General features: G+C 31.1%; 1 protein-coding gene across 4 annotated transcripts in view; it reads right to left on the bottom strand.

Moving 5' to 3' along the window:
* LOC143252918 (cGMP-dependent protein kinase, isozyme 2 forms cD4/T1/T3A/T3B-like) overlaps positions 1-19,133 on the bottom strand; it is a 132,529-nt gene that overhangs the window by 74,469 nt on the left and 38,927 nt on the right. For all 4 annotated transcript variants that reach the window (XM_076505783.1, XM_076505784.1, XM_076505786.1 and 1 more), the window contains exons 3-4: positions 2,902-3,068; positions 1,096-1,209 (exon numbers count right to left, since the gene is read on the bottom strand). In XM_076505783.1, coding sequence (XP_076361898.1) covers positions 1,096-1,209; positions 2,902-3,068 — 281 coding nt within the window. The remainder of the gene's footprint in view (positions 1-1,095; positions 1,210-2,901; positions 3,069-19,133) is intronic.

The following is a 19,133-nucleotide window of genomic DNA, read 5'->3' as shown; positions in this document are numbered from 1 at the left end:
TCTTGAAGTAAGAATTGAAGTCCCCATTGGCTAATAAAATTGTGTGCAACTGGAAAATGCCTTTAGTTTGTTGCAGTTTTTAATATTAATAAACATTCCAATAACAATCTAGCCAAACAAAAATTAACAGACACTCATTTCACAAAATGCAAGTGTCATTTTATGACTACCATGATATTTTTTAGTCTTTACCAATTTTACTCAGTCTGTTAAATTATTGTTTCCCAAGCCTAAGAAAAAAAAAAAGTGATTTATTTCTGGAATATTTTTGTAAAATTCAACTTCTATTTGCAACAGGAAGAACTAAAAATCTATAAAAACTTCTACATCATAAGGTTTATACAATTTACTAAACAATAAAGTATCCATTAAATCCTAACTTAAACTAATTATTTTATGATGAAGACTGCAATTTATAAATTTATACTTCTGCTTCTACTTCTTTCTTTTTTTTTTTTAATTACATAACTCAAATATCAAAACAATGGTGTCAACTAATTTCACTAAAATGACAAGTTTAAAATGGAGTATCCACTTTTATGAGTATTATTAGCAACTAATGGTAACTTGAAAAATACATCACAATTCTTGTATTCATGATGATATCATTACCCTTTAAGTTACCTAAGAAACTGAGTTCATGGTAGAAAAGATATTATCAGTTAATAATAAGTAAGCAATAAATATTACAGTTAAAACCTCATTGTATTTAGAACTTAGTTATAAATACAACCTTCCTTTGTCTATTGAAATATTGTATTAAAAACTAGCAAACAAGAAAAACTTTAAAAAAAGAAAGAAATTTTGGGATGACTAATACCAATCCTTCCAAAACAATCAAAACAAAACTGTATACATGATAGCATAATAGCTATAATTCCAATTCATCTTATTTTTGTTTGTCAACACTATAGTATAGTATGTACCTGTACTACTATGTAGCAATTATTGAAAAGTGATCCCTAGATTTAATTCTTTTTTAATTTTTTCTTTACTTGTAAACTAGTAGTATTGACAATAAAAGCAGTTAATGTAAAAATATCAAGTGCTTATCAGAAACTACAGAATAAAAGAAAAATAAAATATTAACAATACCTGTAACTGTGGCAGTACGAGTACAGTTGTAAAGTATAGCCAACTCGCCAAAAACTTTCCCAGGTCCAAGTGTACAGAGAAATTTTCCATCCTTTGATACTTTCACTTTCCCCTCTGAAAAATAAAAATAATAACCTTTACTAATTTCCTTAATTTAAAATTGATAAAAAATTGTTTTCATTGTGTATTATACATCATGTTCAGTGTATTTATTTCTTTGCTGAATCATGGTTTTAGTTAAATTAAGTATCTCTTCAAAATATAATTGTTGTATAGCAGACCAAACTAATACACTTGGAGCTAACCAGTTTTGCTTGATAATACCACATAAAGACAGCAAGTAATAAAGATTACTGTTTAGAGTTGAAGAAAGTGTAATATTGTAAGGTAAATGGTAACAGTACCTGAACAGTAAACAGTGATATTAAGATTGCAGTGAAAAATCAAAAGAATCACACACTTTCATTTTTGGATACTCTTATAAATGACAATAAAGGGCAGTTTAAGGGTGAAGTTTATCAAGAAAACTATTACTGGATTATATTTTAATTTTGAAAGCTTCATTCTTACTGCTTTTTTGAGAATTTAGTTAAAATGATTTTTCATTGCACTTATGAAATATCTATTAATGTTAAACATCTTATTTGAAAATGATTTTCAAAGTATTTTGCTGGCAGAATACTTTGTGGTAATTTAAATAAGAGAAGTGCATTTACATCTCGTGTTTAAGATGCACCTAAAAATATTGTATATAGACAAATTAGAATTCTCCAATTCTTAAAAGTCAGCTAAAATAAAATCATCCACAAGGTGTACTTTGCAGATATAGTCAAGGTGCATTTTTAAACCTAACTGTTACCACAGTTACTTTTTTAAAGACCAAATTTCATTTTTCCAGTATTCTTTTGTTATGTATAAATTCATTTGTACTTATTGTCAGCAGAATCATATTGGCTCTACCAAAAGAAAATTAATAACTTGTATAAAAGAATATACTAATGTTAGGTCTTTAGTTAAGTCCAACACACACACATGCCCTCAGAAGTTATGAAAAAACTTATCAATCCTAATTTGTTTAGGATCTGAGGCTAAAGTCAAGGATAAAGTCTCTGTATTAACAATAACAAGTCTTTGCCCCCAGCTAGTACAGTAGTATGTCTATGGATTTACAACCCTAAAATCAGGGGTGCGATTCCCTTCGGTGGGCTCAGCAGATAGCCCAACGTGGCTTTGCTATAAGAAAACAACCACAACCAACCACAAGTCTTTGTTGGTTTATAAATTAAGGCTCAAGTTCAATGTTCAATACACTATTTACTTAAAATACTTAATAGTTGGCTATTACTAATCTTTAAAGTTTCTAAGAGTCCACAACCTAACCCCTCAGCACCAGGCAACTAAGGACATATTATGATAAGCTAAGGATCATAGTTGTAATGTTTTTATAACAAAAAGGTTATAAACTAAATATTTCCTTAGATCAATTGCTCCACTCACATATATGCTTCTTCCTTCAGGCAACATTTCATGTTACGAATGTAGATTAGTTAATAGTAGACAAAACTGCAATTTTCAGTTACTAAAACTCTTCCGGTTGTTACCTGATGCAAGTTTGAGTGGCTTATAATTTGGATGCAATAAATACATTGTATCTTAGCAACAAAATCTTGTTTAATTTATGTAGACATATAGTTTGGTGGCCATCACAAAAATTAGTTTTAGCATAATATTTAAAGTTTTAAGAAGCTTTCCATAAAAAAATTATCCTGAAGAAAATAAATAACAAAACAAACTATAAATGCTTACCTTCCATAACAAAAACAACAGATCCAACTTCTCCTTCTTTAATAATCAAACTATCTTTAGCATATTCAACTGGATACATGCAGTCTGTGATCTCTACTATCTGAACTATTTCAAGATTTTTCATGAAATCATTATCCAAGATAGCATTCTTGATTAATTCTTTTGATCTGGGAAAATAAAATACATGTTTACTTTCCAGATTTTGAATTCCTATCCTACATATTTACATGAAGAATGTAAATACCCAAAATTGCTATAGCTACTTTGGTATATATCAATGCATACAAAAAATCTGAAAAAAAAAAACACAAATCTCCCTTCAAGAGAATTTGCAGTTCTACAAAAAACATCAATGAAACATACTATAGTGTGATCTACAATACTTCCAAAATATCAGGTATTATAATAAATGCAATGAATGACAGAAGTAACAAACATATTCAATATGCTGCAATATCTCATCTGGATTATACCATCCATATTCTAAAATTATTTATGTGCAAAAAAGAAATTTTGTTTTGTGAGAAACACAAGAACATTTGGTTCCAATCATCAAAGAAAAACAAAATAAACTTTTTAACAGAAATATAAACTTAATAAACAAAAAAAAAAAGGAATACCAAACATCTTAAATGTATTCAATACCAGATATGTCCTTTTTCAGTTGTTAGTTTTACAAATCAGGATCTATATCATGCATTAGTACCAAGTTTTCAATTATAATGGCTCAGCAGAATGAACTGTCTGTATTCATGCTGTCTATTAGCAGTCAAGGCACACATGCAAATTTTGCACATTAATTAAAATTTATTAGATGCAATAAGCTAGAAATATAACAAATTAATTTGTATACACTACATTATTTACCTCCTGTCAAAAACAATGGAGTTTAACAGCATTTAGTGTTAAAATATTGAAATAAATTTTCAGTAATGACTTTTATATTTTTCTAATCCTAATGAGTTTAATTCTAATTAAATACTTGTTTCTTTATTTAGCATTTTATGATAAGCACATTTTTTATTAAATAAAACTTCCTCAACTAATCATCATCTGAAACTGGTCACAAGATTGAGAATCCCATGCACCATGTTTTCTTATTAATTTGAATTCTAATAGATTGAAACAACTTGCATGAAACCTACTTTTCACTTCAAACAACTAAGTTTTCTAAATGTATGAAAGAATGACACTAGACAAGTGTGACAAACTGAACACAATCTTTATAACAGAAAACAAAATTTTATCACTTGTGCACAAGAAAACACAATTGTTTCTACTGGATTATGATTAGCTCCACAACTTTCCTTCTCTCAGGTTCACATTATATTGAATTAATTACAATGATCTTAAAATAAGTCATTATTCAAAGTACTCCAGATGGAACTGAACAAAGATTTTGAACCTGAATTCAAAAGTATAGTTTCTTTGTCCAGTCAACAGCATCATCTCATGACCTTTCTTTTCTCACAACATTGGTCAGCCGTAATATTTAGATATCAAATCAGCTATTAATCAACAAAAGATATTACAGTTGTTAATCATTTCAAACCAGGTGTTATATATTAATGCAAAGTTCTCTTTGCTGGAATAGATACTATCTTCCATTAAGAACAAAGGAAACAAAGCAACTACACCAAGGCAATCTGAACAACTTTCTTAACCACCATGTTTGTGCTAAAAATGTGTATAAAATATACAAGTAAGGAGAAAATATAAAATGTGTCTGCATATCACATACAAAACTCAATTATAATTAATTTGTGAAGAGAAATATAATAATCCACATAATGTATTAAAGCAAATGTTCGACTTCTTGCTTATTAATTTCACATTATAAAGTGCTTCCAGTTAATGGGAGGTAATACAAATGTTGACTTCAAAAAACAAAAGAGTAAGTACTTTATATGTATTGTTATTCAAATTCCCCAAGGAGGCATAACTTTTACCACTTTGTACAAGAACGTGCATGTCCAAATATTTTATTTATGGCACTAATTACATATTTAACATGGTGCAAAAATATTTGGATGCGATACATCAAATGCATTATTATTAAAAAGCACCATATCTGTTTGCCAGCTGCTCAAAACAACAGTGATCACACTAGTAAAGTGTGAAGTAAATGATGCAGAACAAGATATCTCAATCATACCACTTACACTGAAAACACACACAGATGGTAACCAGCTTACACAAATACGTAGTCACAACAATGTTTATAAAAACAGACATGTGATAATTTTCAATTATTTCTCTTTTAATAATCACAACTGTGTTACAAGGGTCCTGGATTATCAAGAAATGTGAAGTTTAAAATGTTATTACAATTCTGTAAACATTAACACCCTCTGAATAACTTAAAAGTAAAAATAATGTATTCAGAGGATATGGCCTTTCACATTAAAAACAATAACAATACCTAAAATAAATAATATTGTTTAAGTTGGAGAACACAGAAATATTTCAGAAATTAACAGATTCAATCTTCAGTATCTAAAGTAAGATGAAATAATTACATCATTTCTGTGTAACTAAAATACATTGCTTTAAAGAATAAGGCCAAAGTCAGCAAGGCAAGTGCAAAATTAGGGGCAACTAGTGCAGATAGCCCTGGTGAAGTTTTGTGCAAAATTTCAAACTGTACGAAATGCTCTCTCCCAATTTCATTGTTTTTGGCTTGTACATACATATATGTATAAAAACTAAGGCCTTCTATACCAACAAAATGTAACCCATCTACTAGTTAGAGCCAGTGAAAATTAAACCAGTAGCAAACAAAATACTATTATAGCAATCTATTTTAGTTACTTAAAACGTAATTATTTTATTTTGATTTAATACTGAAGATAGAATATGTTAAATTCCAAAAGGTTTATCTGTATATGTTGCTTACCTCAAGTATCATTCTTTATGAAATTTGAACTTAATTTAACCTGTTCAGTGCCGTAGACGAGATAACTCGTCCAATAATACCTAACTTCAACGCTAGATGTCAGCACCCTACACGCATTTGACCTACTTACATATTGTTTCATTTTCGATCCAAAATGGCGTCACGAAAAAGGTTACAAAATGAAGAAGCATTAGTTGTATTTTGAACTTGGTTCGGAGTTTCCGTAGAAGCTGAAAAACTTGGCAGTCAAGAGGTTACAGCCAGTTGATTCATAAAGCTCTGTTATTTCTGGTTTTACCTTGTTTCTCATTGTCAGCTACTGCCACCTGTTATGCGATCTAATTTTACAAGTTTTAGATATTTGTTTCTTTTTATTCAGAAATTGTATTAATGGTTTAAAAATATAAAAGTTGGATTAATTTTTTTAAAACCTCTACAGCTATTTTAACGGTATAAAACAACCCCCATCCACTTTCGGTAGCAAAAGTAATGAAAAGAATAGTGTACTTAACTTATTAATAACAAACTGAAATATCCGTCAACTGATGGGAAAAGTTTAAAGTTAATTCAAACAAAGTTTAAGAGCAATCTTATATTTCAAAGTAACACATTGAACATACACTTTATCTCAAAATTTTAAAATTATAACTAAGCTCTTTTATATACAACATTCACAGTTTGCTTTCCATCTATCAACAAATGAGATTTTGAGATGATCCCACCCTTGAATGCCCTACATTTCAATAGCAATGAGAACAGCATAATTGTTTAAGAAACAACCCAGTAAATTTCATACTTTGAGTCTGAATTCCTTTAAAATACTCACCATCGTCTAAACAGTTTACCTGCCCAGATTGTAGCAGATTAGCTCAATGGTCTGGAAGTAACTACCCAACAGGCTTCATAAAATAAATAACAGAATTAAATTATATTTTGACCCATTTAGGAAATTTCCCATAGTTCATGGTGTTTACGTACAAGCTTTCGTTGAGACTGGTCCGACGGGCTGGAAGAAGTTAGGTTGCAAACACACACATTTCGTTTTTATATAAATAAATACAGATAAACAGAGTATCTGTTATGCGCAACAGATTAAGAATTTAAGCATAGTTTTATATTTTCTGAAACTATTTATGACGTTCTTAGTCAATAAAAATACGATTTTGATTTAAACTCACAAATGTTAAGAGCAAATACTTTGTAAATCACAGGTGATGACCGGTGAATACTTAACGATAAATGTACTAATATAAACACTTTTTTTTTCACAAGCTTATATTTAACAGCTATTCATACAGTTTCATATAATAATACATATGTAGTATAATAAAATATAATGGCTAGTTTCTAGCAGCATGCAAGATACACTTGTCAATTAAGAGAAGTCATTTGTTAACTTAATGACTGATATAGACATATTAGATAATTTTGGCTTTTAATAAAATTTATCGTACGCCTCAACCGTAATAAAATATTTCAAAGTCAATTCAACAGTATTTAATATAGCGTAAGAATGAAATTTCAGTTATGAAAAGATATGAAGCTTATATTAATTTCCATGTAAAACAAGTATGTAGACTAAGACGAATATAGGAAAGAACGCAAAATGCAATTCATACACGCATTATAGTACTATCAAATGAAATTTTAATTCAGTCTTACCATGATTATATTTATCAAGCTACGTAAAAATGGACGAGTGCTGGAATATTTAGTACAACTCTTTAAACAGCATTAAACAGATGGCTAGTTTCAACTAAAATACATGATAATGCAAAAGACGTGCACCACTACTATATTTCTGAATCCTGCCCTTTTTTGTAAAGTTTATGTTTACCTAATTGTTTTTTTTTTTTTCCTTTGATTGGGATATCAATACCCTTGCAAGAACGTGTGCAAACGATCTTATTGTGACAATCAAGATTATGCATTTCGAAAAGGGCAAGACTTAGTAAAACCATGGAGGGGCATGAATTTTGTATCACCCTGTATAACATGTTCCTGTAAATGTGAATTATAGTCAATTCTATTAGTATTTAAGATGACTTGCCACTAAAACAATAGGGAAGTCATATACACACCAGGATACATCTCAAAGACCCTTTCACTGGAAGCAGGGTTATGTCACAATAGTGACACAAGTTAATAAGAGAGGTGTTTCTTAGTTAGATTTCTCATTAAGAAGTAAAAAATAAACGATATTAACAAATTTTAATTCAATTACATTTTACACATATGCAAAAAAACAAAAACCGATAAAACGTGCAACTAAAAATCCCTTTACAGAAGGGGTGCTTAGATGTTTGAATACATAATTTTATATTATTCATTATATTATGTTTAATATAATACATTCCAACACTCAGTTACACAACCCCTTTCAAACATGTGGTCAGTTTCCGATCAGTTACCTCTTCCTTTCTTTGTGAACCTGATGATCTATAAACGTTCCTGATCAAATATTTGTAGTTTCCTGATTAATAAGCGTTCACCATAATTACAGCTTCAGAGGTTTATAGTATACAAACTGTAACAAACCAATGTCGAGAGAGTCTCGAAATTTCAGTTGGCAACAATACTGGTAATCACTAGTATTTACATACATACATAATATTATACATTGTTGATTCTTACACTCGAGAATCTTCTATAACTTTAGTGAATAGGCACGAATTTCTAATTATATATTAACTAAAATAAGCATCGACAGTAAAATAAATATATAATAGTAAATCCGTTACAATATCCATAACCCACTTCTGTTCAGTAATTACTAGAGGCATTTATGACGAAAGTTAATGTTTATACAGCCATGAATAACTTTCAGAGAATACACACACTGCTGGCCAAAATCTTAAGACCAATGAACATAAAAAAAAAGGAATTTTGCGTTGTTAGACTCAACCACTTATTTGAGTACAGCTTCAAAAGATGAAAATAAAAAAAGAGAAAGATAAAAATAAAACTTTTTTTTAGCATTTAATAGAAAAAAATGTGAACACTATGAAAATAGCCTAAATACTAGCTGGTCAAACGTTCAAGACCATAACAAAAAAAAGCCCTAAACAGGGTAAGAAATGCCCTACAAGAGGTCTCTGTAGTGAGATGCATGGTCGTCATTGCGAATAACTTCAAACATTCGCTTTGGCATGGTCGATATAAGCGTTTGCAGAAGGCTGGCTGGAATGTTGTTCTAAGTGGTGAAGATGGCTTCACAAAGATCATGCACTATTTGTAATTGACGTCCATTACTACAGACTTCACTTGCCATCCACCCCCAAACAATTTCAATGGGGTTCAGTTCGGGCAAACGCATTTGATGGTCCGAAAGAATCACGGTATTCGATATGAAAAAGTCCTTTGTCCTGCGGGAGTTGTGGATTGCAGCGTTGTCCTGCTGAAAGAACCAGTCATTTCCACACAAGCGAGGGCCTTCAGACAATAAGGATTCTCTCTCCAACATGCAAATGTAGCCAGCTGCTGTTTGACACCCCTGTATAACCTGAAGCTCCATTGTTCCATGGAAGGAGAAAGCACCCCAGATCTTGATGGAACCTCCTCCATTGTATCGTGTAAAAAATGTCTCCCGTGGGATATCCTTATCGTGCCAGTAACGTTGGAAGCCTCCTGGACCATCCAGGTGAAGTTTTTTTCTCATCAGAGAATAAAACCTTCGTCCACTTTTATACGTCCCATGTTTGGTGCTTCTCAAAGTTTAACCGAGCTGTTTCGTGGTGTGGAAGGAGGAGTGGCCTTTGAAGACGCTTACGGTTTTTAAATCCTTTCTCTCGTAGATGCAATCTTACTGTTCTTAGCTGCATTCTGCGTCCGTAAGGGCCTTAATCTGGTTCGACGATCGGCTAGTGTCCTGCCGGACAACCCGTCGAATCCTCCTGCTGAACGCCGGCAAATTTTCTTAGACCGACCACTTGAAATTCTCGTTCTGTATCCCTCAAGGTCTTTTAAGAAATTTGTAACAGCAGTTTTACTACGCCCAATTTCACCAGCGATGGCACGTTGAGAGAGAACTTGCTTTTGCAGCTCGACAATTCTGCCATGTTTTTACTCAATGTAACACAGGAGATGTCAGAGGGAGATGTTGACAACGCTAATGCTTGAACACAAATGACTAAATTTCGTTACGTGTTTACTGATTAACGCTTCGTTTCAGTATGGTCTTAAACTTTTGACCAGTTAGTATTTAGGCTAATTTCATAGTGTTCACATTTTCCCTATTAAATGCTAAAAAAGTTATTTTTATTTTCCCTTTTCTTATCTTCATCTTTCGAAGCTCTACTCAAATAAGTAGTTGAGCCTAACAACGCAAAATTCCTTTTTTTTACGTTCATTGGCCTTAAGATTTTGGCCAGAAGTGTATAAACACCTCGACCCATAAACACACACATCAATGTAGCACGGTAATCTTCTGTGTTCAGGATGGTAAAAGAGGGTTTTTGCTTTCGGATTTTCGCGGCAAGCTATGCAAGGGTCACATTAATGTCAACCATCCCTAATTTTGAACTAATATACTACAGAGGGAATGCAGCTATTCATCACTGCTAACTCCTTTACTCCTCTTGTCTGACCGAATAGTGCGATTAAATTGTCATTCCCAAAAAGCACTCACAACTCCAAAATACAGATAGCGATTTTTCTTTTCTTTTCTTTCTTTTTATATACGTTAACGAAATACAAATGCAGGATCTATAAGTCCATAATCCAGAATGCCAGCCTCGATGCTACGTTCCACCTATATGAAAGTGTAGTATCCACAAGCAAGACTACAGCTAACAGGAAAATATGAAGATCAAAATGCTAAGAAGAACGAAGCAACGTGTCCAAAATGTGTACATGCAAAACTAATAAAAAAAAAGAAAAGAGACTAGTTTTTGTAAAGTGACAAATTGGGGTGTAATGGCCTACAAGCTCACACAGTGGATCTTTACTCACAGATCTGCTTTTTTCAGTTGATTTCATTACATACTCGCAATAGCAACTGGAGAACACAAGAAACAGATAAATAGATATGATTACATGATAAGAATTAATTTCCTTCGAAATTATATTCCAAACCAAACTCTGACAGAATTTTCAAAGTGGCATGCTACTCACCTCTGTGGACTACTCCTTTTGTTCATTGACAATAAGACAAGTTCAAATTAAATTTCTTGTTTCTCTGTTCCTGTGTGTGTCCAGTACATCAAAAGTCAGCCGCATCGTTTACACACAAAACAACTTTAGTGGGAATTAGAATGCCTTTTGCTCACAGAAACTACACAAGTTCAACTAAATAACTTATTTTTCATATGTATTTTTTTATTTCTTGTTTTTAACATGTATAATTCATTTCCTGTTCACAGTTCTCTTGTTTTACGTTTAGTTCATACAGGTCATAAAATGTGCTCATTCCGAAACGTCCAACTTAAAATACAGTTTTCATTATTTTAGCAAAAAACAATCTGTGAATATGTTTCCACTGAAAGTAAGCTAATTATTTTATATGAAAAAAGTTTAAAACATTACATTAAGACTTCGTTTGGGAGTTGAAAATTATTTGCGATTTTTGTTATTAGGTTAATCTTATTGTAATTGAGCTTGAGACGTATTCGTCCACAACTCGGATCGCGGAAACTATCATAGTGATCATCATCACTCATAATAGTGTAATATTTTGATTACAAGGCAGTACTTTTACAGGTGAGCAATATATAAAGCAACTGAAATTTCTATAAAAATCTTTTACATATAACCAATAAAACTTACAAACAAGAAGGAGTAAGTTTCAAATATAAAACAATAAAAAAACTTAAATTTTTTTAATGAAAATCTCATGAGTGTAACAACGGAAGAGCAAGTCACTTTCACTGATAACTGCGTCTACGAAGAGATATTTTAATAAAATCTACTCTGTGATGGTTGCTCATTTTTAAACTAAAATTTCAGTGAAATCATTTTTCTTATGGATGGTGGACATAATTGAACATCATGTACGAATCAACATAGCAGATTAAGCTGTCTCCACTTTACATGAAGAATAAATCCCCATAATATTAGCTTTCTCATCAGCAAACAGTCCCAATTTAAAATCGTAAAATGATAATCTATTGTAAAATAGCCAAAAAAATAATAATATTCTAACGTTAATTAAAGAAAAGGTATTACGATAAAAGCTGAGATTCTATTCAAACACCAAGCTTTCAATGGATAAACTCAAGAAGCCAGTAATGTAGGAAATGTATTTTACACATATAATCGAGATGGCTTAGCCTGCCATGCGATCATTGGTTGGATCAAGTGATATGTTCACTTCTAGCCCTATTTTATTTGGTTTCTTTCCCATGTTCAGTAAACCTTACAATTGTTTTTTAATTTAGCAATATTTTTATCAGATGTGTTAACTTTTCTTTTTGTAAAATACCATATATAGTTTTTATTATTATTTGTAATACTTGTGTGTTTACATTTTTTCTTTTAAGAGCATACATGGGTTATTAGGTTATAGAGTGCATTTATAATTTTGCATATGGAAGGGGAGCAAATACTACAGAACAGTGATCAAAGGCAAATACTTCACATTTTTATGAATACCAACACAGAAAATGTTATATATTTGAATACACTTGACACATCCTCTCTTTCAGGATTTGTCAATAATTTTCCCTGAAGTTTAATACCATATTTATAACCAATAGAAACCCACTGTTTTTATCTATCAAATGATGTTATATTACGTTATTTTTAGTATGAAAAGTGTTAATTTATCTTTCAGTATGGACTTCATTTCCATGGGAAAGAGGGAACATTGCTTGTACAGAAAGAGAAATTAGTGTTGCCAATATAATAACAAGTCTATAAATTTGCATGTTAGCAAATTACTCTTATAATATTAAGTATTTACTAAATCATTCATCAAGAAAGAATGCTATACCATGCAACTTTATGGGAGACATTCTATTAGTTCAACTCTAAAGTAATAACACAACTTTTGTCTTCTGTAGTGATGTATTCATTAATAAAAATAAGTATTTTAAGTATTATACAACATTTAAGATACATTTACTAAAAATGCACCAGTGTGAAAAGAACAAAAATGTTGATGTAAATAAGCTTAATAAGTGGATTAAGTATCAACAAACTTTTATAAGGGTTATTCACATGGAATGTTTTAAGATGTTTTCTATCAATGGCACTGATAACTAGAACTAATGTCAAAGCACATTTCAATCTCATAAAACTTCAAGTAAATATTTAGCACAGTGGATAGCATGTCAGTTGTGATTCTGATATTCCATGGTTTGTCTACATATATCCATATATACAATGGTTGTAAAATGAAATAGAAATTTCACTTTCTAATTCCATATCCTGGTATATACTTGAGCATATCTAATCATGTGACTTGAGCAGTTAGAAATTTAACTATTCTTCCCTGTTTTCTCTTTGAAGCTTTTTTTTTTTTTCACATCAAACCAAATTGTCAATTATCTCTAAACCTTGGTGTGTTGACTATGGTAGTAAAAGTATTGAAATCTAGCCTTTCTATTATTTATAAATTTAATGAGAGTCAGCCACAGAAAAATCTATTGGTAGATTATAAATTAGAGCATGTCAGAGGTAGGCATGAAAAATAGTTTCTGAATTTTCATTGATTGCTCTTTAGCCCTATTAGATTGAGGAATACAAATATATAGCTTGAGATATCTATGATTAAATTACAGAAAATGTTTTACTACATTTTCTAGAGTTGGACAAAATACTCCAGGAGAGGAGACAGCTGAAGAACAAATATTCAAATTCTAGTACTATTAAATTAATTTGAGGTTGTTTTTAAATATTTCCTTATACAATTAAGTTAAAAAATTATATAATTTTAAAATGCAATTTATTGTATATGGTTTAATGTCATGTTTCTTTATATCCCACAATAATTAAGTAGTTTAATTATATTTTAAATGTATCTCACTAAAACGTTGTGGCCTGTCTGCATGTTAAGAGTTAATTACACATGCACCTATCAAACATGTAATCAATCAGTAACATAGGCACATTCACTTTCTCTTCCAGTGTGGGAGTGATTAATTTCTTATATCTCATGCTAATGCTGATTCTTGCATTAAGTTTTGCTTATTGACTGAAATATGAATTCAAAACAATGACATCAAACATTTGTAATTCTGTACAAACCATGTATAATTACCAGAAGAAGCATTCAGTCAAAACTCCAAAATTGCAACATGTGATAACAGATATTATTCTCAACATATAATATACTATAGATCAGTACTGATACCACCAGTACCAACTGCAAACCCTGATCCAAAGTGAGTGTCAAAAGTGATGTGAGCATAATTTAAAACAACAAACATCAGAAAAAAACAAAACATATCAGCAATCAAACAACCAAAGTGATATATCATCATAAACAAGCATTAACACGAGTAGTAAGATGAAAATATAACTAGTTACAGCATCAAAAGTGAGTGCATAGTTTAACATCAGTCTACAACAATTCCATGTCAAAGCAACTCGAAGAGAACAAGAGACAGGTTACCACGACAAGTCTTCCATTCAAAAGTCTCTAACAGAACCAACAAATACAAAAACCCAACAACACAAAAACTGGACTGAAGTTCAATGGAAGAAAAAATAAATCAGTTTTCTACATGCCTAAAATAAAAAGCCGAAAAATTCTGAATGCCTTATTTCAAGAATTAATTAAGCACGGTGAAGGTTCTATGGTGGTATTGAGAGCTTTTGTTGCAATCATTTAGGGCCTATGAACTCCCTGAAAGGTAAATTGACAGCAAATGATCACTTAAATTTTATCACACACTAGGTTTACCCTGTGATGATTACTATAGAGATAAATGGTTTGATTCAGGAAGACAATGTTCCAATTCTTAATGCTAAAATTATTCATAACTGGTTGGTTGCAGTGGAGCAAGATTATTTTATGCTATTCTCTGTTAATGTATAATAAAAAAGTTACAGGCATTAAAAATAAGTTATTAAATATTTGCAACTAAAATAGTACATCAAAGTTGTAACTAGTAGAATGCCTGAATAAACATGTTCCAGTAGTAAAAACAGTACTGTGTTTAAAAACTAAAACAACCATTTAAATTTATAAATGTTTAAAACCTAAATATATCACACATTTACCTTTAAACAGAAGTTAGATAGATTTATATATTGTTGTAACTTTTTAATACAGAAGGCACAAAACAACTAAAAATTGTAAGTTGAAGTCACAATTTTTTGCACATTCAAAGCCAGATGAGTAAGAGATAGTTCTGAAGGTTATATTTTATGACAGAACTGAATCAGTTCTGTACGTTTTCATCAATTATTTGGTTAGATTAGTATTATATATACATATATAGTATTGGCCTATTCATTTATTTTGAACAAGTATGTTGATTTGTTTTGCATTTGTTAACATTTGTAATGCAGGCCTACAAACAATTTATCACAATGTACAAGTCTTCAAGGTTGAAAAAAATATTAAAGGAAGAAAGAAAGCAATTTATTATCATTAAACAGACTGCAAGTTGAACAATTTTCAAATGAAACTTCCTATGAAAGGACAACTCTACAACAGCATGTACCAGTACTTTAGCAATAAGCTAATGAAATATACACATTAATATACAGGGTGGCCCATTCATATGTTATTATGTTATATTCAATTATGCATGTATTATAAATTTATTTCTTTTTTTCAGAGAAATATGGCCAATGTAAGCCCATTTACACTTGAAAAACATGGTGTTGCATAATATTATGCAGCGAGAATGAGGGACAGCACACAGATACACTGGACACATAAGATATATGGATGGGTAGGGGCATACGGGCCACCCTGTAGAGCAAGGTATCTCGGAAAGACCTGAAAATCAGCAACTAAACACATATCTTGAAAGGTATGAGAATGTGATAAAAACAAAATGCTAATAACAGCATCCCCTAAACTTTATTATTTGTTTGAAAAATATTTAACCCACCTCACTGATCAACTGGATTTTGAGTATTAACAAGCACTTGTTGGTTTACTTAAGATTTAAGCCTAGGAAATTCATTAAAAAGATGTATAGATTTTGTAAGTATTGTAACAGAACAAGTTTGCCAAATTACAAAACACGTCACGCATTATATGTACACGTAAAAAAACTCGAGTGTTGTCATCAACAGAATGTATGATATCCTACCTATTGTGAATGTATTTCTTCAAATACATGAAAAATGAAAAACAAAACAAAAAAACGATTCAAAGTTACATGAGAAATAATTAGTTGTGACATTAAATATCCATTCAACAGAAGTGTAGTAAAATTAACTAGTAAAATGTTTGGCGCGACGGGGATGCGAAACCGCGACCCTCAGATTACGAGTCGTACGCCTCAACACGCTTGGCCATGCCGGGCCCACCAAATATAGAACATATTCAATAGTATCACGTCTACGTCTCCTATTTGGGTAATTTCAATCCAGAACACTAAACAAAAGGTTAAATGTGGCCCAGATGTTTATTAGCATATTTTGAAATTAGATATTTCTTTTACTACAAAGGGCAAACTTTATTTTTCCAAATCGTTTCTTTTTTAATAATAATTGTTTTTGTTAATAGGAAATTTTAAATAACGAGTGAACATTTATAATAGCTTTGTTTTGAGTTTATTTACTGATGAAGTATGTGTATTTATGTACTTGATAATGATCGCACCAGTAATGGAAATGTCATATCTCTTCTGCAAAATAATCTTATTATAAAAGTTGTAAATTAAAAAAAAAAAAAAGAGTATAATGTTAATACGTTGTAAAAGTACAAGTGTGTAAGTATGCGTGTGTGTAAAGCCACACGAAACGCCGACCAGTAGGATGTGCGAGTTTCCATCCTTGAAAGCAAAAGTAGATACAATTTTTTTTATTTGAAGGAGAAACGAATAATTTACATCTCGCACAAGGCGCCATCACGATCGATACGGCCTTGTGTGTATTACTTACAAATTTTTATGGATGTGTCCCTATTTGTACAAATATATTTTCAGTAAATTCATAACTATATAGCACATTACATCTGATAAGGTTTACAGAATTCATGAAAAAAATATACTATGAGTAGATTAGCTTTTGGAGGTAGTTGCATTTTTACTTGTGCTATTATTACCTAAACGGTTCAAAGTTATTAGAATGTTCATGATATTGTGTTTCAATATCTAATACGATTTTAGTTTTAAAATATTTGTGCGTCTCCGATATGTGTATAAATACACACGTGAAAATCTGTTGTGTGCATTATTCAAGGGAACAAAATCATACGCATGTCTGTATTTCTGTATTTCATCTCTATATCAGAATTATATCTGTTGTCAGCAGCACAAAAAACATTTGCTAACCACGAATAAGGGACAAATAATTAATTAATACCTTTCAGTTACACTCTTTTCTAACTTGACAGTTTATTAAAACAGGAATAGTGTTATTTGGTTAGATTTATATGAAACTATCTGTATGGTTTCCATTTACTAAAATATTCATTACTCCTTAACATATTAAAATATAAATTTGAGTTGTGTGGTTTCAGCACAAAGGGTTAGCTTGCTCATTTATGTTAGCGCAAACTATACACACAATTGGTTCGTCTGCACTTTGTCTATTGTGAAAAGTTTTATCCCAATTTTGGCGTTGTGTGCATGCAAACTTACTGTTGACTCACTGGGAGTTGGAAAAGAGTTCGCACATCCGTACACAATTACTAAAGTTCATCTAATGGATGTTTCAAACATTTTTTATTACGTAAATAAAACTGAAGCATAAATTCATAAAATGGGGCAGAAGGAGTAGCTTTAATATGCAGTATTATCTGCAATCAAATATCTAAGCACGCCCTCTACATTCCTACACTCAATTACACAATCCTCTTCAAACTTGTGGTCAGCTATCGGTCATTTACCTCTTTCTGTCTTTGCGAACTTGACGATGACCGAAGAATGTCGAAACGTTGTTCGCTCCTGTACATCAAAAATGTTATCAACCCATACCAGCCGTTTTTAAATATATATTGCTACTAACCATTCAGCTATAAATTCGAAGAATACTAACCAATAACAAAATATATTATCTTAGTATGCAATCATTCAAACATACAAACATATAAATAAGTTGGATAAATTCTGATACTCTAAAAATGCTAAGTACAATCATCACAGTGGAAGCGATAGTGAATAACCATTTTTATAATGATTTTCAAACACGACTGAAAAGTCAAGCACTTTCGAATAGTTTAGTATTCTTTTTCGAGTTAAAAATAAAGCATGACAATAATTTATCCACACATTTTAAAATTGCAATCTGCGAGATAATTCTCACTTAGCTACAGGTTTTTGCTTCTTACATTTAAAAAATTAATGACAAGGTTTTTAAATGGCACATTAGGCTGCAAAAGGGTGAATAACCAGTTCATACAGTAATGTCTACCCGAATTTTAGTGCCTGTGTGGCCATCTTATTTTTATTATTTTGGAGAACTATGTATGTTGTCTTATAGCAAAGCCACATAAGGCTATCTGCTGAGTCCACCGAGGGTTATCGAACCCCTGATTTTAGCGTTGTAAATCCGGAGACGTACCGCTGTACTAGTGGGGGGCTTGGATGACAGCCACAATGTAATTATTTTGCTCTCCTTACATCCAACTAAATGGATATAACTTGCAATTTTCAGTTAGCATATCTGAGTAACTTGGAGCCTACACATCATGCAGATTTTAACTTAAGGTATTTTTCAAAAATATACATGAACAATCAAAGTGCAAGATGTCACTTATGGTTAGAAACGTTTTGTTATAAAACATTATCTAAAACTCATATACAAACCTGTGTGCTTCTTAATTTCATTTATTATTATTATTATTTATCTTCTTTTTGATCACACATCGTTAAAACTTTTCACTTACTAATACGATACGCAAATCTACAACATCCCAACTAAAGTATATATAAAGTATATTTCAATGAACAACAAAATGTTGTCTTAAGTATGACAAGTAAAATACCAAACATGTTCTCTTAAAATATGTACCCTTTTCAACAAGAAACATGATCTAATAGTTATGTTCTATACTATTATATACATACAAGCAAGAAAAATGAATATGTTCATCACGACGCATGCTGTCCTTGTGAAACCATAATTACTGCTATTGATAATATTCAATCTGATGGTTGTATTCATACATTAGTATATGTATAAAACGGCTGGTATGGATAGAGAAAGCATTATGTAGAGGAGCGAACAACATTTCGACCTTCTTCGATCATTGTCAGGTTCACAAAGAAAG

The sequence above is a fragment of the Tachypleus tridentatus genome, chromosome 6, assembly GCF_004210375.1.
Source record: "Tachypleus tridentatus isolate NWPU-2018 chromosome 6, ASM421037v1, whole genome shotgun sequence".
NCBI classification, from domain to species: Eukaryota; Metazoa; Arthropoda; class Merostomata; order Xiphosura; family Limulidae; genus Tachypleus; species Tachypleus tridentatus.
Note: the sequence above shows the minus strand (reverse complement) of the source record. Positions and strands in the feature narration are given on the sequence as shown.